Consider the following 22760-nt stretch of genomic DNA (forward strand, 5'->3'; position numbering starts at 1 on the left):
TTTTTTTTATCTTTTGTGTCTGATTCAACCGGATACCTTAGGTTTGTTGACATTAAGCATTTTTTAATATGCTGACGCGGTCACCTGTGATTGGCGGGTTAACGCGTCCATTGCACCCGTGCCAGAACGCGCACTCGAGCAAATCTGAATTTGATGCAAATAGGCTTGTGAGGAGTAAATCTAGATTTGGACATAGGCCACGTGGGACTTGCGACTGTTTGTACATCCTGCCAGGATACTCATTTGCTCAGGAAGGGAATTCACATCTCCGCCCCACAACGTCCTACAGCACATCTCCGCCATGTATTGCATCTCCCGTCTATGTTTCCCATACACGGCGGGGATATGCTGTGGGGTGTGGGGCATTGTGGGGCGGAGATGTGGTCTCCTAAGAAGGAAACCGGGCGGGATTCTCACATTTTCACAGAGTGTAGAGTTTTTGCTTTCAGAGAATCCCATCTCGTTAAAAAAAATAATAATAAATTGTAGTTGTATGGTTTTTCCGGCAGACGAGTATATATATATTGGATTTTTGTTCCTATTTAAGGAATGGGATATGACTTTCAGACACCTCTGTCAAACTCAAAGGTCATTAATTGGTCAAACAGATTTTGAGATTCCCCGATTTCGTACCCATCTTGTATGTATGCACTATGCAGAAGGCACATCCGCTGCCGAGGAAATCAGATTATTCTTTTAAATTCAAAAGGACCTCTATGGTTCATTTATTTTCATGTAATGCCATTGAATTGGTGAGACGAGAATACCCTCAAATCCTGGCCAAGCTTTTCGACGACGGATTCCGACAATCTTGAGATTTGAGACCATAAAGGGAACTAGTCTAGAGAAGCTGAAAACCAAAAAAAATGGCTCCCAGAAGCTAGCGTGCGTATTTGTAAACGAAAATTTGACGTCAAATGATGAAATCGTCCTTATCATTTTGCAATATTTTAATGATTTCAAAATTTTATGCGAACAGGATGTTTTCCCTACAAAAGCGCTGTTTTGCCTCCCATGTCTGTTTCTGTAATTTCTGTTTATCGATTCCTACGCAGAACCTCGAACGAATTTCCAAACCAAACCAATGTGACAGGTAGGAGTCGGGATCTCCTGTCAACACGTTCCAACATTACCGGTGTTGGCACATCATGTGTCGTTTGATCAGAGGATTGGGATCCATCATAAAACTGGGACACATCATGCATGCGATATATATGATGGAACGGATTTTTAGTGGAAGGAGATCCCCGACCCCGACTCGGCACTGCATGGTCCTGATTAGCCTCATTTATACACTGGATTTGATGAAGCAATGCATCTCTATACTATACAAAAAGCTATGGTCCTTATTGGGCTGGACGGCTCTGATTATACAATAGGTATGAACAATTATACGTGTTCATAACTAGTCGATCAGTAAAAAAAATGTCAGCACGATTTTTTTAGTTAAATGAAAGCATTTGCATCCCCGAAGAAGGGCATTTTGGTCATCACACATGACGAAACTGCTAATTGACAAAAAGCGGAAGTCGGCAGTTGTCGGCCGATAAACCGGGAGATAAAAGCGGCGAAAATTCCAATATGCGATTCGAACAATATAAACAATAAATAAACAGGAAAACAAACAATATACGGTGGTAAAATAACTGAAAAGGAAGATTAAAACCAAAATCAGTTGCAAGCGTCTGTTTATTTCGTTTGATTATTTTAATTTGGTTATTCCTTGCGCCCATATAGACATGTCAGCAGCACTAGATAGAAAATCCAAAAAAAATCAGTGACATGCCTCTTCTCCATTCCCTCGTTTTCACCATTGCAACGGATTTTCTCCTCTGAAACAACCGATCGAAACCCTAACTCCCAATTACAAGATTACAGAGAAGATGAGATGACAGCAGGACAGATGACTAAAAACACTGCTTGGTATTTCTTACGTTGATCTCCATGAACTTTTGCCATGAAGCCTCCTTGGAAATATATGTTTATGGTTTTTCGGGTAAGTTTTCTTTTATAAACCCTGGGCTCTTTTTCTTCCCGTCCGAAGATTCATTCTGTTTGTTACCTTTTTTCTGTTTTTCTTTTCTTCCTAGTTTTTTGTTGCTCTAATGTCTTCCGAGTTATAAACATATTATTTCGATTCCAAATCGCTACTATAGTTTATAAGCTTTTCTTTCACTTGCTCTCTTTTTTAATTAATGTAGCATTTCAGTCTCCTTATTCATAAATTTCGAGATGTCAGCAGGTGATCGTGTATTCTTTTTTCCTATATTGTTGTCCTTTTGTAATCATTTGACTCGCTAAAATGCTTAAATCAAAATGAATTCCTTTCGTTGAAACTTGAAATGCTGCAAATGGTTGTGCCTAATCTTTCTCGGCATTTGAGAGAGAGAGAGAGAGAGGTAACGGGTTATTAACACGTTACTTCTTTTTATTCTTCATCAGGAACAAGGGGACGTTCAATCCCTAAGTTGACCATTTTTGCTTATAAACCACAACCTTATGCTAGTTTTTGTTGGTTTCTTGTTGATTTATAGACTTTGGAATCTGATTCATCATGAAATAATTAGTGGAACATGATATTTCTTTTGTGTTTACTAATTTTAAAAATTGCTTTCGCATCAGCAGGTATAAACCTGTAGAAGTATCGTTGATCGGGAAATATGGATGTTGCCGGGGTTGAGGAAAGTCTTTTCGTAGCCAGCGATGCTAAGGTATCTATGCCTATATAAATTTCAAGTTGCCAAACGATGATGTACAGTTCCTTAGCATTTCTTTCTTTCTCCAATCCTCTATTTATTTTCCCCGGGTTTTATGAAAGTTAAAGCATTCTTTTTAAAGGTGCTAATTCTTGGGGAGGTTAGGGTTTTTGGTCGTTAAACAATGTGCTTTGATGGCTTATGTTCGATTAATGATTCTTAGGGTTCTTGGTAAGCTTTGTCAAATTTGAATCTTGGACTCACTAACACTCTAACTTCCAAAAATACGATGCTTCAGAGTTTCATTTGCTGAAGGTGAATGGTTAACAAGTTTCTGTCTGCACATGCAGTTATATGGAGAGATGTGTAAACATCTCTCTTCAATTCTTTGTAAAGTGTTGGAAATTTTTCCAGAATTAGAAGCTACACGGCCAAGGAGCAGGTCGGGTATACAGGCATTATGTTCATTGCACATAGTACTTGAGAAGGCCAAGATTCTTCTTCAGCATTGCTCGGAGTGTAGTAAACTTTATTTGGTACAATTGCTTCCCTGTTGCATGATCATTTTTATGCAATATTTGCTCACTACTATGACATTAACTAGTGGTTCTCTGATGAAAGGGCTATTACTTGGTAGATTTGCCAGTATTTGATTTTGTCTCAAATTATCACCGATTTACTTAGAATTTCCTAGGTTCAGGGCTCTGATTGTTGTAACAGTGTACTTATATTTCCAACAATATTTTTTTTTCTTTTCAATCTCCACCGCTCTTATATCTTTGAACAAATTGTTTTAACTTTCTTGATGTATTTTATATATGTTTTATTCATTGGGCTTTTAGATGGAACTATGGACAGTGCTATTTCAAATATTACTATGGACAGGCTCTAATTGTTATACCAATGTACTTATATTTCCAACAATATATATATATATATATATATATATATATATATATATATATATATATATATATTTTCAATCTCTATGACTCTTGTCTTGTCTTGTTATATCTTTGAACAGTATTGTTTTAACTTTTTGTTGTATTTTATATATGTGTTATCCATTGGGCTTTAGCTGGAACTATGAACAGTGCTTTTTTTTTATTGGGTAGAATAACTAATTTGTTGTATAGTTGTTCTTTTGGCACTCCCTGTAAGAGAGCAGTTTGGATGTTTGAGATCTAACCCATTCATAAATGGGTTTGACTATGATATGGAAAATATGTGATATCTGAAAAACGTCTGACCAATCAACTAGAATCATAAACATGGTAGCCAATCTGGTGTTATTTATCAAAATTCATGGGTGGATTTTGACTGGTCAAGACTCTTCCGATACCATGTCTTTCCCGCATCATAGATTTTCCCTTCATAAATATCTGCATAATTCAGTTTCTTTATCATATTACTAGCTTTGAGTTGTTATGCTATGTATGTCTTCCACAAAGTTACATCTTTAAGGGCATACTAACTGTACATTTCCCCATCTTTTCAACTCATTTTAGATCATTTTGAACTTTGTTGATGACCTCTCTTCTCATCATATAGGCTATAACCGGAGATTCTATCCTCTTAAAATTTGAGAAAGTAAGGTCTGCTCTTGTGGATAGCCTTAGGCGTATTGAAGAGATTGTCCCACAAGCAATTGGTTCTCAGGTAAATATTATTCAGTTTTTTTGTTTTTCTTTTCCCCCAATCTTCTTTTCTTGAATTGTGATTTTGTCTGTTCAATGCTCTACTTGTGATTCCCTTTTGATTGACCTGAATAATATAAATCTATCTCTAGTTCATCTTTAAGCAACTTTACATACTTATTAGGTGGCTCTTCATTGGAATATTTAGAAATGTATTGAATTGGTTGAAAATTGAAACATCGGTGATCAATTCCATTTGACTGTAACAATTTGCTTTCTATAAAGAAGTTCCAGTTAGGGGTATTCTTGTGTGATTTCTAAGAAGTCTGACAATATTTGTACTGGATTCTTTGGTGAACTATTAAACAAAAGGATTTTCAAATTCTGTAGATTTCTAAATTGTCATGTTAATTTTCACATGTTTTGCTGTATTTGACTACATTTCCAAACATTAATCCTTGAAATAAAGAAAAAAAATCCATGTTAATGGTAGGTGGTTCTTTTTCCACTTGCTAAATGGGAATTGGCCATTGGAACTGGTATCATGGCTTAACTGATCCTTTTATCAATTGAATCTTTTTGTTTTAAGTGATTGTACTCTTCCACTGCCACAAGCAGGAGATAGAGTACTTCTTACCATGCTATGCTAGTGCCGTCTTGATTTTGACAAACTTATCTATCTAGAAAGCATCATGTTAACCTGTATAAAAAGTATAAATGGTCATTAGTCATTCTGTTGCTGGATAAGTAGGATTCAGATGGTATGGCTATGGTCTAGTATGTTTACCAATTAAGCTGTGGAATTGACTCTGAGTAGTAGTTTGATTCTTCTGAGACAGAATGCTACTTCATTTTATTATTTCTAGGCTTTTGAAAAGCCCTTGAGCCCATTATAATTTTCCCAGGAAAAAAATTTGTAAACATACTATTTACTTCAAGTGCAAACAAAGGAAACTAGAAGCAATAAAGGAAGTAGGGATAGATCATCCATATTGGGTGGCAGGTGCTGGAAACCTGGGTTATACTTTTTTAATGGTAAAATGTTCCATCATTAGTCATAAGAATAAACAACCATTACTCAAAATAGTCATATTTACTTTATGCAAAATAACAATAAGAAGATCATCGTAGCAAAATGTTTTTGGTTCCCTCTTTTTATCTTCCCCTCCTGTGGCTTTTGGCTTTCTTCTGCAAGGTTGTTCTTGTATACTGACACTGTCCTGCCTCTGTTAAGGCTCTTCAATCTGGGTGGAAAGTTCAAGATATGTCTACAAAAGGAAAAGTCTGTTGGGCAGTTGTGCCTTTATCTTTGGGCCATTTGGCTCAAAAAGGAATGGTAGAATTTTAGACCAAAAGACTAATCCAGAGGAGGTGGTGATTAATCTTGCAGTAGGGATGATTAGAAGGTGTATCTACTCTTTGTTGTTTTAGAGGAGATGATATGTCATCACCCTTTTTGAAGATAGACTTTTTTTGGGGTCCTTAATTTATGTGTGTAATGTTTGATTTTAATACAATTGCACATTACCTTTTTCAAAAAAAAAAAAAAGTGTCAATACATAGCAAGTGATTGGCAACATTGATCTGCCAAATGGTTCTAGTTCCATTTAGCCATTTGTTTCCCAAGTAGAAATATGACCTTCTGTTGTCATCATGTCCATTGCAGATTTCAGAGATTGTAACTGAACTTCAGGGCACAGTGTTCTCACTTAATCCATCAGAGAAGCAAGTTGGTGATGAAGTGATTACTTTGCTTCAGCAGGAGAGAAAATTTAATAGGAATTGTAATGACAATAATGAGCTTGAAACCTTTCACCAGGCTGTCATAAAGCTTGGCATTACTTCTTCAAGAGCAGCTCTGACTGAGAGGAGAGCTCTCAAAAAGCTGATTGAAAGAGCCTGTGCTGAGGAAGACAAGCGAAAGGAATCCATTGTGGCTTACCTTTTACATCTCATGAGAAAATATTCCAAGTTTTTCAAATTCTCAGATGACAATGATTCACAGGGATCTGGTCCTTGTTCTCCAACTGTTCAGTGCTCCTTTGAGGATGGTAGTGGGCATGGGGGGAATTTCCATGCCTTCGATCAACAGTTCTCGAAATTGAGTTCTTTCAATTTCAAGCCAAGTGGTTGGAAGTCAGGGCAAATTCCAGTGCCTCCTGAGGAGTTGAGGTGTCCAATTTCATTGCAGCTCATGTATGACCCAGTCATCATCTCATCCGGACAGACCTATGAGCGAATCTGCATTGAGAAATGGTTCAGTGATGGGCATAACACCTGTCCAAAGACTCAGCAAGAGCTCTCTCATCTTTGTTTAACTCCAAATTACTGTGTGAAGGGTCTTATTGCTAGTTGGTGTGAACATAATGGAGTTCCTGTTCCTGATGGGCCTCCGGAGTCTCTTGATCTAAATTACTGGAGGCTTGCATTATCTGAGTCTGAATCAACTAATTCAAGGTCGGTCGAGAGTGTTGACTCCTGCAAGTTGAAGGGAGTGAAGGTAGTACCCCTTGACGAGAGTGGGACTGTTGATGAAGCTGAAGGAAATAAGGTGGAAGATGTGTCTGGCCAGGAGAACTCTGAACCGGACGTGTTTCAAATGTATGGGAATTTCCTATCTGTCTTGCGTGAGGGGGAAGACTTGGGGAGGCAGTGGAAAGTGGTGGAACAAATACGACACTTACTGAAGGATGATGAAGAAGCTAGGATTTATATGGGGGCCAATGGGTTTGTTGATGCCCTTGTTCGGTTTTTGGGCTTGGTTATCCATGAGAAAAACGAGAAGGCCCTGGAAATTGGAGCGATGGCACTTTTCAACCTTGCCGTTAACAATAACAGGTCTGTACTCATTCAATATTTCTCTGGTTTTTTTAAAATGTCTGTCATGGCCAATAGCCATCGAATGCATACATGAAAGAGTAAAAGACTAGAATAGCAGCATGAATTGCTGTTAACAAAATACTTTATCAGTAAAATTTGTTTGAAAATAGATTTTAAGTTAATCCCTCTGGGGAATACCATGTGTATATTGTTACAAAGGAGGATGTTCTTACCATGGTAATGACATGCTTTTGATATTATTGGGCTTGCCAGCACTAAATTCTCTTCAAGTCAAGCGATTGTTTTTGATCATTGTTCACTTTTATCTGTATGATTTTGTGGCTCTACAATTATGCACCGTTTTAAACCTTGTAATCATCTAAATAACAAAATACTGCTTCACAATTAAAAGAAAAACCAAGGATTGGTGGCCGCTATTTTGAACTTTTGATTTGAAACTCTTCGTCCAGTTGGTTGACTATGTGGCTATAACAAGTTACGCAAGTTTCCTCTTTCCGTAATTGCAATTATGTCTTTCTGATAAAAAAAAGGCCGAGGTCCCTCTTTCTAAAAATATAATTGGAAGCTTTTATCTTCCACTCCGTCCAGTAGTGTTAAGAAGGTTTGGCATGAATTAGTTCTTACCATTATGTGTTGTCAATGTGTTGCAGGAACAAGGAATTGATGCTATCTGCAGGATTAATTCCACTATTAGAAGAAATGATCCCCATGCCCAACTCATGCGGACCAGCTACAGCTCTCTATCTCAATATCTCCTGCCTGGATCAAGCAAAGCCAATCATTGGTTCAAGCCAGGCTGTTCCCTTCCTTATTCGTCTCCTCCAGGAAGATACTGAACCCCAATGCAAGCTTGACGCCATCCATACCCTCTACAATCTCTCTAGTCACCCCCCCAACATCCCCGTTCTTCTTTCAGCTGGCGTCCTTCAAGGGCTGCAATCAACCCTCACAGATACCGCTGACAGGACATGGATAGAAAAGTCAATCGCTGTACTTGCAAATCTAGCCTCAAGTAAATCGGGAAAAAGAGAAATCATACTAACAACAGGGCTTATCAGCGGGCTTGCGTCTATTTTGGACAGCGGTGAGCCTATCGTGCAGGAGCAAGCCGTCGCATGTCTTTTAATTTTATGCAACGGAAGTGATAAATGCACTGAACTAGTGCTTCGAGAGGGGGTAATACCTGCGCTGGTGTCACTATCAGTGAATGGAACTGCCAGAGGGAAAGATAAGGCACAGAAACTGCTAATGCTCTTTCGGGAGCAGCGACAGCGGGACCCACCTCCCATTCACACTCAAGCGCAACCCCCGGTCCCGAACCCTCCACCTCCAGACCCAAAGGAGTCCAGGACGCCGCCCCCCAAGCCTCCAGAGCCAAAGGAGTCCAGGACGACGCGCCCCAGCCCCAGGACGCCGCCCCCAAAGCCTCCAGAGCCAAAGGAGTCCAGGACGCCCCCCAAGACTCCTGAGTGCAAGGAATCCAGGACGCACCCCAAGCCTCCAGAGTCAAAGGAATCCAGATGTGGTCCCAACTCAGGGTCCCAACCGCCACCGGCCCCACCAGCCCTAGCCATTGCACCTGTACCTGTACATGCGTCAAGGCCACTCGGCCCACTCCATAAAACGGCTTCAAGGAGGGTGGGGAGGGTTTTGTCAGCCATCATATGGAAGAGCAAGAACATGTCTTCTATCCACCAGTGTTAGAGTTCTGCTCTTGCCATCAATGTATATTTATGTTGTATTCCTCTCTTTTTTTTTCTTCTTTTTATTCATATTTTCTTTTCCTTCTTTTTTTTTCCCCTGGGGGCATTATTTATTGTCTTGGAAGAAAAGAAAAAATGTACAGTCCAATCAATAGTCATTTTCAACTTTCTAGTCTTTTATAACTGTAGAGAAAAAAAAGACGGTAAAAAATGAACGTGCTTAATGCTCAGTTGGGAAGGAGTACAAATGCAAATTTGTAGTGTAATACATACATTAATTTTCTTTTGGGTAAAATACAAATAACCTCTCCTCAAGTTTCGGACATACATGAAAAATTTCCCCTATATTTTACTTCAATAAAAATTTTCCCTAATTTTTTAAAGAATTCGGCAAAAACCTTTCTTTAACCAAGATGTAAAATATTAAATCGATGAATCAATTTATTTTTCAAATACTTTTTGCAAATTAGTTTGTACCTATTTTTATTGAAATACCCATGTTGAAATATCATCTTCTTTTTCCATTCTTATCTCTTTTCCCTCTTTTCCTATCCCTGAACTCAATCGTTTGAAGAGGAGGAACTCAGCATTGATTTCACCCATCCAAACTTGAAACAGAGATATCCCTGAACGCCATTAACGGGATGGAGTCGCCGCAAACCATGCGAATTCAAGGTACTCTCGGCATTCACCCTGTTACTATACTGATTGACAGTGGGTCTACCCACAATTTCTTAGATCCGAGGGTAGCCGAGAAGGCTAGAGTGCCTTTGACAGTGGACACCGGATTTGCTGTGACTGGCTAGCGGGGAAAAGTTGAGAGGAGTAGGAAGGTGCGATGAAGTTCCGATCAAAACTCAGGGTATTATGTTGCAAGTAGACTTTTATCTGCTGCCCTTACCAGGGGTCGATGCGATAATGGGGGCGCAATGGTTGTAGACTTTGGGGGAGGTCACTTGGAACTTCTCAACGATGACGCTTAGCTTTCAGAATGAGTAGGGGACTCACCGGGTTACAAGGGCTGAAGAAAGGAGGGGCAACACTGACCGACGAAAGGAGGATACAAAAACACACAGCTAAAGCTAGCCAATTATACTTGTTGCAGGTAGTGAAGGATTTGATTGGAAAAACTGAATTTCCGGTCAGGCCAGTCGAGCCAGGTATCCAACAATTACTCCGAGATTATGCAGATGTTTTCACCGATCCACAGAACCTTCCCCCACGCAGGAGATACGACCATGCAATACCACTTGTAGAAGGGTTTGGGCCAGTTTGCTAAAAGCGGTATCGATACTCCCACTACCAGAAATGGGAAATCAAAAGGTTAGTTCGGGAATTGCTAGAGCGAGGTGCTATAAGACCCAATAACAGCCCTTTTGCGTCTCCGGTCTTGCAGGTTAAGAAAAAGGACGGGGGATGGAGATTGTGCATTAATTACCGACGGTTGAACCAAGTGACAATCAAAGATAAGTATCCCATGGCCGTCATCGATGAACCAAGTGACAAGCTGGACCTCCGCTCCGGGTATCATCAGATCCATATCAAGGAAGAGGATGTTGCCAAAACAGCCTTCCAAACACAGAGGCCACTATGAGTTCTTAGTTATGCCTTTTGGGCTTACTAATGCCCCTTCCACCTTTCAAGCATTAATGAATGACGTATTCTGGGGACTACTGAGGAGGTCTGTGTTAGTGTTTTTGGACGACATTCTTGTTTACAGTAAGACTGAAGCAGAACACTGGGGACACCTAAAGGAGGTCTTGGAGTGACTGCAGCGCCATTAGTTGTATGCCAAGCTGAGTTAGTGTTCATTTGGAGAAAATAGAGTAAATTATTTAGCCCATGTGATATCTGGTGCAGGGGTGGAGGTGGACCCTGAGAAAGTAGGGTGTATGCAGTCCTAGCCGCGACTGACTAACATCACGGAGCTTATGGGATTCTTGGGGTTGACAGGATATTACCAAAAGTTCGTCCAGAACTGCAGAAAGATTGCCAAGCCGCTAACTGATTTGTTGAAGAAAGGAGCGTGGGGATGGGGCAAGCAGGTAGAAAGGGCTTTCCTCGCTCTTAAAAGAGCAGTAATCACTACTCCAGTTTTGGCACTACCCAATTTTGATCTGCCTTTCATCATAGGCTGTGATGCCAGCGGGATAGGCATCGGGGCGGTGTTATCCCAAGCAGGACGGCCAGTCGCTTACTTCATCCAGGCTCTCAGCCCCCGAAATTTAGCCATGTCCACTTATGACAAAGAGCTCTTGGCAGTGGTAACAACTGTACAGAAGTGGTGCCCTTACCTACTCGGTCAAAAATTCGTTGTTCGCTCCGATCATCAGAGCCTGAGGTTCCTTCTAGGGCAGCGAGCAACCACACCCTTCCAACAAAAATTATCGAGTAAGCTTATTGGTTATGATTTCGAAATTCAATACCAGAAGGGGCGGGACAACTTGGTTGCCGATGCCTTATCTCGACGCATTCATGGAGAATTGGCGGCTATCTCTGGGCTTGTGGCAGATTGGATTGTTGACTTGCAAAGAGAAGTAGAGGTTGACCTGGAAATGCAGGCTTTGAGGAAGAAAATCGAAAACAGGGGAGAAAATAAGGGAAAATATAAGCTCAGGGATGGATGGATTTGGAAGGATGGTAGAGTGGTGATACCACAGGAGTCCGCTCTCAGATGACGACTATTTGATGAGCTGCATAACTCTCCAAGAAGCGGGCATGAAGGATACCACAAGACAATGCATAGGATTAAACATGTTTGCTATTGGCATGGGTGTAGAAAACAAGTTAGATAATGGATTAAACACTGAAGTTTGTCAAAAGAACAAGATAGAAAATTTGCCGCTGCCCGGTCTTCTGCAACCGTTACCTATTCTAGAACAAATTTGGACCGAGATCAACATGGGTTTTATCAAGGGGTTGCCGCCTTCGAACCATAAGACAGTGATCATGGTAGTAGTTGACCGCCTATCCAAATATAGCCGCTTACTAGCATTACAACACCCATACACCGCCAGGGACGTAGCTAAGATATTCAAGGCAGAGATATTTCGACTTCATGGGATGCCGAAAAGCATCGTCAGTGATCGCGATGCAGTGTTTACAAGGTTGTTTTGGAAGGAACTCTTTCGTTTGCAAGGAACCCAACTTAATTTAAGCTCTTCCTACCACCCGCAAACGGATGGGCAAATCGAGATCATGAACAAGACTTTCACAGCTTATCTGCGGTGTTTCGCTGGGGACCAACCTTAACAATGGTGTCGCTGGGGACCAACCTAAACAATGGTGTCGCTGGTTACTGCTGGCGGAATGGTGCTACAACACCTCCCAAAATTCAACCACCAAGGTCACTCCTTTTGAGATTGTTTACGGCTACCCCCCTCCGAACCTTTTGTCTTATGTTCTGGGAACCACCTTAGTCCAGAGCGTTGAAGATGAATTAAAAGCTAGAGAGAAGACATTGCAACTCTTGAAGGAAAATTTTAATCGAGCCAGAGAACGAATGAAAAAGTTTGCCGATCGGAAACAGACAGAGAGGGAGTTTCAAACAGGGGATTTCGTCTTCCTTTGACATCAGTCGTACCGTCAGATGACCGTTGCTGCTTGACGATCCCAAAAGCTAGCCGCCCGCTTCTACGAGCCCTTTAAAATCTTGGATCGGGTCGTGTCGGTTGCGTACCGATTGGAGTTACCAGACGGATGCAAGATTCACCCTATAGTGCATGTTTCGTGGCTTAAGAAAGCGATGGGTGCCCTCATCCTAAGCCAACCAACTCTTCCACCAGTGGCAGCCGACGGAACCTTCCTTCCTCAACCCTGTAAGATTCTGGACCAACACATGGTTAAATGTGGGAATCGAACAGTCACTGAGGCTCTGATTCAGTGGGAAGGCATGTGTAAGGAAGACGCGACCTGGGAACCTCTGTCCCAGCTTCAGCAACAATTTCCGGACTTCAATTTCGAGGACGAGCCCGTGGTCAAGAACGGGGGATGTCACGTAACCGCCTGGCACAGGGGAGTATTCCAACAGTTAGCACCTGACCTCCAGACAACCACTTCAATCATGGGCGATCAGGTCCCATCCATTCTGTTATGATTTCTGCTAACGTGTCAAATTTTGGTCATAAAAATTGTTTAAAATTCATCATGAGTTTTTAATATTTCTCTTAAATCATAGCTTTTCAAAATCTAAAATTCATATAAGTTTTTATTTTTCACAATTCATCTTTTTTTAATGCATCGGTAATGCTTCTTAATAAAGGTGTCCATGTCATCATAAATAACAATTTTTATGTCAAATTATCCTTGTATGGTGAGATAGAGGAAAAGTTGTCTTTTTCAGTTTTCAATTTTCTTTTTTTTTTTTTTGCATTTTTAGTGTTTTGTTATAATTTCCTATGTTTTTTATAATTTCTATTTTTTACATTTTTCTATTTTCTACAATCTATAAATTTTCCTGTATTTTTGTTATTTATTTACAATTTATGTGTTTTTCTATAATTTTGGTGTTTTTTCTACAATTTTTATTTTCTATTTTTGTTTTTCAATTCCTATAGCTTCTATAATTTGAAAATAATTTTTTTTTTATTTTGTTTGCAATTTCTATAATTTTTTATATTTTTTGTAATTTCTATGTTTTTATGTATTTTATATTTGAAAATATTTTTTTGAACTTTTTTCCTTTTTTCATGTCTAAATATTAAAGTGGTAATATATTAACACCTGTTAATTTATTTTATATATATTTTATATTTTTCTATGAAGATTAAAATGATAATATATTAACATCCGTTAGTGTGTTTAATGTGACATAGTGAATTTTAGACAATTTGAAAAATTGTGATGAATTTAAGAGAAATATTGAAAACTTATGATGAATTTTAAACAGTTTCCCTATCTTGAATTCAAATTACCTGGGTCTTGTTTCCTGTTGGCTAACGACATCTTTCCCTTTGAGCGGTATTTTCCACCATATTTCTCGGAAACCCTAGCCTCAACGAGAAGAGGTACATGACAAATGGTCAATGCTGATGCTTGACGCAATCTCTCTTTTTCAACCTTAGTCAACCTAATATTATTGAGCTCTCAATTTAGTTCTGGATTCTGCCTTCGTATTGAGGGTTATAGGCCTTATGGCCCAATCCAGATTTATTAGAATTCAGGCCTATCTTCCATCCCTCCCCACGTGTCGCAGACCCGTTAGGTATATCAGGAGGTAATTTGTTAATTGTCGATCCTTTGGCACCCTTTTGCAACTTTGTACGGCTTGGCATATATAATTTTGTTGAGGTTGTTTGTAAAGCCCGTCTAAGTCAGTCGGTAGAGCGGAAGGCTCTTAACCTTGGCCATGGGTTCGAGCCCGGCGTTTTTACTTTTTCTCCTAGAAGAAAGGCCTAATCCAACGGGAGCAATAATTTGACCCAAAAGCATAAACACTAAAATAGAAAAGTTACAGGAAGACTTGCCGACAGGGGGGCCAATGATGATATCATCATTTTTGAAATTATCATTGAGAGATGTTCTCAATACACGGCCAAGATATATCATCGGGGGCAATCTTGTTGGGGCTGATTTGATGTCCAAGAGAATAAGGTAAAACCTTCTATGAACACAGAATCTCCGGGAGGGGGTTCAGGTAATGGAATGAAGACACTATTTATTATTTAGAATCTGTTTGACAGTGAATCTGCCGATAGTATAATGCCAGTAAAGTAATTCCGAATAAAGCAACTGCTACGGAAACATGCAAGGTCTCATAAATACACTGTCAATTTGAGATATGAAGTGTTCTCATGAGCTGGGCCTTCAGCGTCCCCCTCCACAAACATTAACTGGAAGGAAATACGGAATTTAAAAATTCCCCCCAGGTTTCAGGTATTTCTGTGGAGGACAAATTGGGGAACTGTTTAGACAAAAGATAAGATGAAGAAGTATCTCAAATTGCAAGGTCAGCTCTGTCTATTTTGTGGAACAGAAAAAGGAGGATTTCAATACTCTCTTCTCTTGTTCTTACTCCAGAGCAATACCGTTGGGTCTCTAGTTAGGACAATGACAATGGGACTTACCCAGTTAAATACTCAAGGCTGTTTTTGGTTTGAAGGAAAAAGTAGGGAAACATTTATAAACCTTGTATAGTTTTCCTAAGTTTCCCTACATTTCCCTACCTTTTCCTTCAAACCAAACATAGCACAAAAGGAACTGCTCCCCGGAATTGTTGCTTAGTGGCAACAACAGTTACAGCAGTCCATGACTAGGTCTCAGAAGAGAAGGTAAATGGAATATATGGCAATCAATCTTAAGGCAGTAATGCTTATTTGGGCTGCCAGAAATCTTAAATTATATAAAAACAAAATGCTGAAGCCTGAGGAGTTGATTGCCAAGATTCATATATATACAAGCTGAACCACAGCAAACACAGGCTATTTGTCGTTCTTCAACACCCACACTACAGAGGAATCATAATGATAATAAATTTTTTGGTTGATGGTTAACAATCAGACCTGTTAAATAGAGCTGCTGGTGGGCTTATCTTATTGGATAGTACTGATAGGATGATTGCAGCTCCGGAACAGTTATGCAAAGCTATGAATGCTAGACAAGCTGAATAACAGGCTATGCTTCAGGGTCTACTTTCTGCACAAGTGGGAACACCAGAAGCTGTTCTGTTTTCTGATGCAAAAGCTATAGTGGATATATTATAAGTTACTACTTTCTGATATAACATGGGCAGACGAAATATATGGGAGCAATACATGATCTGTTGATTGGTTTTGTTATCTATCTTTTTGTTCATGTAAATAGATGTTCTAATACTCTAGTCCATGTAAATAACTAAATATGCAATTGCTACTAGAGTATGTAAAAGGAATATGAACATGAATATCAGATTCTCTTGGTTTATTGGGTTGATGAGTGTGAATCCGACCTAAGAATTATCGAACATGTGGCATGTTAGGGTGAACCGACGACCTAGCCTTCAACTCGAAGAACATCGTCTTGCCTTTGTCTCAAAGGATGACAATCACCTCGGATTCCTCAGCTCAACTCATACATATGGGCTTCGTCGACCTCCGACCCCTGAAGAGATCTCCCTATCGAGACGAGCTTCCACCTGGGAGAGTTCTTCCCTAGTGAGATGAACTCCCTTTCAGGAGATCTCCACACTCTGACACTTGGCCATCAAGTGACCACCTGACGGTACATGCAACAAGGCCATCAACACGTAAGGTGAATCTGCCAGGTAACCGATCTCGGGCCCACTACATGCACTGAAGACATGGAATACAGATCACCACTATATGTCACAACTATACACCAGGTGGCTAATGCATATTGTAGGTGGCAAAACAGGTAGCATTGATTAAGCTCCAGGTGCTTGAGTCGGATCCCAGGTGTCTCAACCAGATACCAGCTGGCCTGAACCAGGCCATAGGTATCTTGGCAGAGCCCCAGGTATCTTACCCAAGCTCCACCAAGGCAAAATAAGGTGTCTCAAGCTATGACAGGTGTCCTACATCTGCCCAACACGTATGCATCCTAACAGGTATACTATACCAAAGCTTATTTAAGGGGCAGGTGAGCATTCAATTGATGCTTTATGAATATCTGAATTCTCAACCACTTCTGGATTACTCACTATTGACTTGACCGTTAGAGTTACAAGCACGGGATATCACCTCCGGCCCTCTAACCTTATTTTCTCATACAGGATACCGCCGAGCTCATCCAAAGACTTCACCACTTTTCGATGGCATCAGTTGGGTCTATAGTTTTTCTTCCTCTTGACTGATCACCGGTTACCTTTCTTGTATCAGTTTCTTCTTCTTTCAATAAGTTTCATTTTATTACCCCAAAAAAACTGTTCTTTACTTTTGGTAAGAGCTCTTACCTTTATTCGGATGACATGTATGTGGAATTGAAACCCAATTCTCTAATTTCACAGAGATCTTTACTCTTGCCTCGGCTTCACGTACAGGCTATAAAAAGTTGAATCAGAATATATATAACATTTATGTAATTATGTACACTAATGAATAACAATTGAATTTACAAGCTAGTTTGGCAATTGCCAATTGGCATTAAGGTCCCAGCCCCAACTATGACATTAATTCTTTAACCAATACCCATTCCTGACAATGGCATGAGCCACCCTTCCTCAAACAGCTCGAATATTGGACACTCGTTGCCTTTCATTCCTTCCCTCCCTTCCGTGTCCTTGCCAATCATCTTTTCTGTTTCTTTATCTCCTTCCTACCTTATTCCTTCTTCTGCTCCTCCTTTCCTTGCTTCCCCATTTCCAGAATATCCTTGTAAGTGCTCTTCACTTGTTTCCTACCGTTCTCACCACCATGAACCACCATTTTGTCTATTGCAGAGCTGCTCTTGCTTTTGGTTTGTTGGGTCTTAACAATTAAAGGGAATTCTTCGGTTGAACTAGTCTGCTCTTTGTGTTTAACATGGATCACCTCATTCTCATCTTTCGCATTGCTGCTGGCATCTATTGTGGGGGTCTGTGTTTTGTCATACGATGGTGCCGCTTCACTCGCCCTATCCATGCAGTTGATGTCAACCCTGAGCTCCTTTTCTTTTACTTTGTCATTCCCCCAATCCGTCAATGTGGACATCACAAAATTGAATCCCCATTTCATCTGGGACAATGCGCAATCTAGAAACGGTAAGCGATGGAGCATTGCTGGTAATTGGTCGGCGACAGCATCGAATTTCTCGGGTAGGCACACTGTACTTTGGGCGAGTGCATCAATCTGGTCGAACAAGTAGGCCGATGGGGGGAAGAGAGTCTCTACTCTGTTCTCGACTGCCAGGATATGGTCGTCCAAGAAGCCTAGGATTACTAGCCATTGGCATTGCAATATGTAGGCAATTGGGGCAGTCAGTCCAGCTAGTTTGTGTGTCAAGGAGCCTATTGGGCCACCGAATTCCTCCGCTTTTATGTAAGCTCTGTGAGCTATGGATAGCATCGAAACTGCAAACGTGTGCAAGAAACGACATCTTTCTTTCCCAGTGCTGGCCGGTGGAGATACCTAAGAATGTCATGTCAAACGTATTATAGGTTGTAAACATTTTCAGATTTTCTCTTCTAGAGAGAGAGAGGAAAAAAATTGTAATGTAATGTACCCTTGACAGAGAAGACGTCCCAGATTCCATCGCTTCTTTGGCAGATAAACATGAACCTGTAAAAAATTGATAATCTTTGTGTATTGTGATTTGTGCATAAATAATGAGAAATGCAGAAATTCAAAATTAACAAGAAAATCAACAATAAGAAAAACACCTTAGAAATTGATACCTGTAGCCAGATTTCAGTTTCTGCAAAAGGAACCTCCGTTAGCAGGTAAGACAGGGAATAACGATGGATTGACGTCCTCCGACGCGAAAGGCTGGACAAATGAAACGAGCGGAGGGAAATCGGTTTTCACTATGACCAGATGCCCTCCAGTCGAAAATTTATTGAACTACTGTTTCGCCGCTTCAAATAGGTGTGGTGGACCTTGATTTGATGGTTAGGGTTCTCTTGAGTTGAGGAATGAGGATTGACGATTGACGAATTGGACGGACCAATAAGATATATTGAATTGGACCAGTTGATTTAATGGTCTAAAATATTTATTGGATTGAATTGGACCAGGTTCATGAGTAATAAATTTATATTGGATTGGGTTGGATTGAGCCATATCTAGTTTATTGAAAGAAGAATAAAAATATATGTATCAATGGATTAAGTTTGGATTAGAATTAATCTAAATTAAAACAAATTTGAACAATCCAAACATTGAATAAGACTAATTCAAAATGATAAAAAATATTCACTTGATTGGATTAGACCTGGTTTAATGGTCTATTTGTAATGGAATTACATTGAATTGGATGGATACGTCGATCCCATACGTCAAGTTTAATTGGCTTAATTGACATTGACAGGGTGCGTGTTAGAGCCAACCCAGGTCCAAACATAAGATCTTAACCTTAATCCGGGCCCAGCCCAATTTGAGACCGAGTCAGAGCTGGCTCGGTGGTATAAAGATTGCCGTCCAAACCACCTGTGGTGCGAACTTTGGTCATGATTTTACTGGCATTGTGTTTTATCAACATATTTGATTATTCATGACAGCTAAGGGCATATTAACGCCCATTCTATTATTGGTGTTGGACTAACGTGAAACTACTCCCAAATTACAATGTATTAATATACAATTTATACTAAAATATATTTATATTTTAGAAAAAAAATGAAACATTTGTAACAAAGACAGCAAGAAAGCTTGTACATAAAATACATTATACAAATATTAATGTTATACATGGAATGAGATAACATATTGTGTTAGAAGTTTTGGTGGGCTTGGGGCCAGTTTACATTGTTGGATGCATGCCTCAATACAAGTCTAACTTATCTAATGTGGAGTTAATATCATGGGTGTAAATGGATCAAATTCGAATAGAATAAGGTAATATTTGAATTTGAATTTGATTAGAAAATTTAAATTTGTTTTAATATTTGATGGACATTAAAAAATAATATTCAAATTTCAAATTCAATTAAAAAATCAAATATTTAATTTGATTGGTTAATTATTTTAGTTAATTAATAAATATATAAAATAAATATGTTATTTATATAAATTATATAAAATGTTTACATATTTTATATATTATATATAAGAATTAATAATTGATCGAATTCAAATATTTATCGAATTAAATTAGGTCATATCTGAATTCGATCTAATTACTTAAACAACATGAATAACATTTTTGAATTGACTGATTGTAATATTTGAATTATCCAAATTTAATAATTATATCAAATCTCAAATTCAAAATGAAATTTTCAAATACCATTGACACCCTTAAATACATGTTGGGCCTATATTCAAAAAGTCTAAATCCCCATTCAAAAGAATTGGGATTTGTTCCTAAACCCATCTAACAGCCTAGGGGTGCAAAAAGATCGGATTATGATCCGATCTTATTTGGTCAAATTCGAATCATCCCTGTTTAGATCTTCAGATTGGGTTTGGATCACACCTATCCAATTTGAGAAGATTTGATTCGATATATATTATTTATTTATTTATAAATATATTCTTATAAATTTATTATATTATTTATAAAAAACACATGTATATATATGACGAAAATGATTAAAAAATACTTGTAATTTTTTACATTATTTAAAGGGAAAATTCCCGATTAGTATCATGTACTTTGGGCCAAGTGCCACTTTGGTCCCCAAACTTTAAAATGTGACGATTTAGTACCTGAACTTTCAAAACGTGTCAATCCAATACCTACCATTAACTAGTTGTTAACTAGCCATTAAATGCCTTTGAAAAAGACACAAATGCCCTTCGGGTGTCATCTATTTTTCTTTATCAACCATCCAAACATTGACAAAAAAATTAGCAATCCTAAATCCTTACAGCTTTTATTCAAAAAAGTTGAGGTCTAGAATGCTCATTGAGACGTGACCCCAACTTTCTTGAATAGAATAAGCAAGGATTTGAGATTGTTAACTTTTTATCAACGTTTGGATGGTTGATAAAAAAATTAGATGACATTCGAAGGGCACTTTTGTCTTTTTCAAATGCCACTAAACGGCTGGTTAACGATTGGTAATGAATTGACAGGTTTTGAAAGTTAGGGTACTTAATTGTCACATTTTAAAGTTTGGGGACCAAAATGACACTAGGCCCAAAGTACAAGATAGTAATCGAGAATTTTTCTTTATTTAAATTAATATATTTTCTTTTCTTTTAATAATTTATTAATAAACAAATCAAATTAAATCAAATATGAAGATCTGACTTACCAATAGGATTTGAATTCAAATCGAATCCTATCAGATTCGATTGGATATTTGGATCAAATCGGATCCGACATAAACAATGTCAGATCGGATTCAAATATCCGATCCGTTTGCATCCCTAACAACCAGATTCAAATGTCTCCTCATGAATAATAAATATAACTAGGGAGATGTTCCCGATGTGCGGTTATTACATGCTGTGTGACCGGTGTGAAGAGTAGATTCGGACTCGTTCAAAAGCTCTGGTTGGGATTTCCATGTTGGGGATACGTTGCATTGAATCCAAATCAGACTCCCAGTGTATGTGTTGCAACTTGATAAACCATTCTTTTTGAATGAGTGAATCTTTGAGCCAACGAGTGATAAAAAAGGTAGGGCACTTATGGTTTACTCAATAAGAGAACGTGCTTTAAATGACTAAAATTTTGAGCAGTGGCCTCATTTATTTGTTTATCAAACATAGAACTTAGCTGAGTTTTTCTTGGAGGAGATTTTGAACCATATCAACAAGAATACAGAAGTGGATTTTGAACTGATCGAAGATGATATGAGCATGATTCACAGATGGAAGGAGTGCAGTTTGAAGGAACAGTGACCAACTTCCAACTCTAACAAATTTCTGAAGACTCATCCAGCATAATCCAGGAAGAGGAGGTATGTTCTATAAATCAGGCTTTTAATTCACGACGTTCAATTCCAACTTGCACTACCCATCATAGAGTTCGTTTTTTGTGCAATTTCACAGCTATTAACTACGGAAAGTTCAAATCTGTTAGTTGGAAAAAACAAAGAAAAAAAAAGGAAAAGCTTTGTGTTTGAAACTCCGAAAAAGGACTCTAAGGGAAAAAAATAAGGAAACTAAAAAGAGTTTTTGTTGGTCTTAGAGGTTTTTTAGAATTTACAAAAGATCTCCTATAAGAGATGAAGGCTAAGAAATATTTGAATAATTTCAAGAAGTTTTCTCTAGTCAAGGTTATTGATAAAAAAAACAGAATGAGATTGAGAATAGGAAGGAAAGTTTTCTTTTTGTAATGAATGCTTCATTGGTTAAACTAAAACAAAAGAAATATTCCAAAAGATTAATTGATTGTGGAGTAGGAGAGTGTCAAGTTAACTTGTTGAAAGAACTCACAAGTAGGGGTGGATTTGAGCTGAGCCGAATAGCTAGCCAAGGCAATACGAGCTCGACTCAGTTCAAGCTTGACTTTAGAAAAATGTTTTATAATATAAATAAAAAAAAACATTTTTATAGTAGTAGTAGCAGTAGCTGTTGCAGTAGTAGTAGTAGTAGTAGTAGTAGTAGTAGTAGTAGCAGTAGCTATTCGAGCTCATCTTGCAAGCCTCATGAACCAAGCTTTATTAGGCTCAAGCTCGACTCAAAGCCCGGTTGAAACTGAGACAAGCCGAGATCGAATAGTTGGTGAAGAGCTCGGCTCGTGGCCATCCCTATTCATAGTGATTCCATGCTCCTATTCCTTTTAGAGTCGAGAAATAAGTGGGTTAGGGGTCATGTCCTGCAACAGGCCCGGGGTCACAAAATTTTAAGTTGGAATTGCCATAGAATTGGATCTAACCTAACAATTCAAGCTCTGAAAGAGATTGAAAAAAAAATTCCAGACATCATTTTTCTTATGGAAACTAAGCATTCTCTACTAGGTTATAAAAAAATTAACTTTTCTAAAAAATTGGAATTGTTGGGGTTGTGATGCAAAGGGTCATAAGGGTGGTTTAGCTCTTTTCTGGAAAGATGATGTAATAAGCAAGATCTTGTATGCTGACCAAAATTCTATCCATGCAAAATTAAAAGAGGCTGGGAGCAAGTCTGGTATTATTCTTTCATTTATGGAGAACCCAAAAGACAGTAGAGAAAAGCTTTTGTTTAGAAGTGGAGGAAGTTGGAAGAGTTAGTTAAGGGTCCCTAGATGTGCTATGGAGATTTAAATTTAGTCTTTTATCCTTAAGAAAAAGTAGAGGGAAGGCCTTGTAGTCCAGCTTATGTAAGGGCAAATAAAAATCTATTGAGTGATTGTGGTTCGATGGAGATTCATAGTCATGG

General features: G+C 38.8%; 2 protein-coding genes across 4 annotated transcripts; one reads left to right on the forward strand and one right to left on the reverse strand.

The window, feature by feature from the left end:
- The first annotated feature begins 1636 nt into the window (after positions 1-1636).
- LOC148853573 (U-box domain-containing protein 6-like) lies at positions 1637-9060 on the forward strand. 2 transcript variants are annotated; one of them, XM_088986558.1, is made up of 6 exons: positions 1637-1996; positions 2626-2711; positions 3047-3232; positions 4248-4355; positions 6000-7171; positions 7825-9060. In XM_088986558.1, exons 2-6 carry the CDS (start codon positions 2661-2663, stop codon positions 8876-8878), a joined length of 2571 nt encoding a protein of 856 aa, XP_088842684.1. In that variant the 5' UTR covers positions 1637-1996; positions 2626-2660; the 3' UTR covers positions 8879-9060. The 2 variants fall into 2 exon arrangements, with proteins under 2 accessions (XP_088842684.1, XP_088842685.1); XM_088986559.1 differs by having other exon boundaries at positions 1726-1996; positions 2623-2711.
- A 7803-nt stretch (positions 9061-16863) lies between these two features.
- On the reverse strand, positions 16864-18711 carry LOC148853574 (uncharacterized). 2 transcript variants are annotated; one of them, XM_088986560.1, is made up of 3 exons: positions 18185-18711; positions 18013-18068; positions 16864-17918 (listed from the first exon to the last, which is right to left on the reverse strand). In XM_088986560.1, exons 2-3 carry the CDS (start codon positions 18040-18042, stop codon positions 17133-17135), a joined length of 816 nt encoding a protein of 271 aa, XP_088842686.1. In that variant the 5' UTR covers positions 18043-18068; positions 18185-18711; the 3' UTR covers positions 16864-17132. The 2 variants fall into 2 exon arrangements, with proteins under 2 accessions (XP_088842686.1, XP_088842687.1); XM_088986561.1 differs by having other exon boundaries at positions 18013-18086; positions 18185-18363.
- Between the last annotated feature and the right edge of the window lie 4049 nt (positions 18712-22760).

The sequence above is a fragment of the Nelumbo lutea genome, chromosome 4 (assembly GCF_056320005.1).
Source record: "Nelumbo lutea isolate HS-2025 chromosome 4, American lotus-T2T, whole genome shotgun sequence".
Lineage (NCBI taxonomy): Eukaryota > Viridiplantae > Streptophyta > Magnoliopsida > Proteales > Nelumbonaceae > Nelumbo > Nelumbo lutea.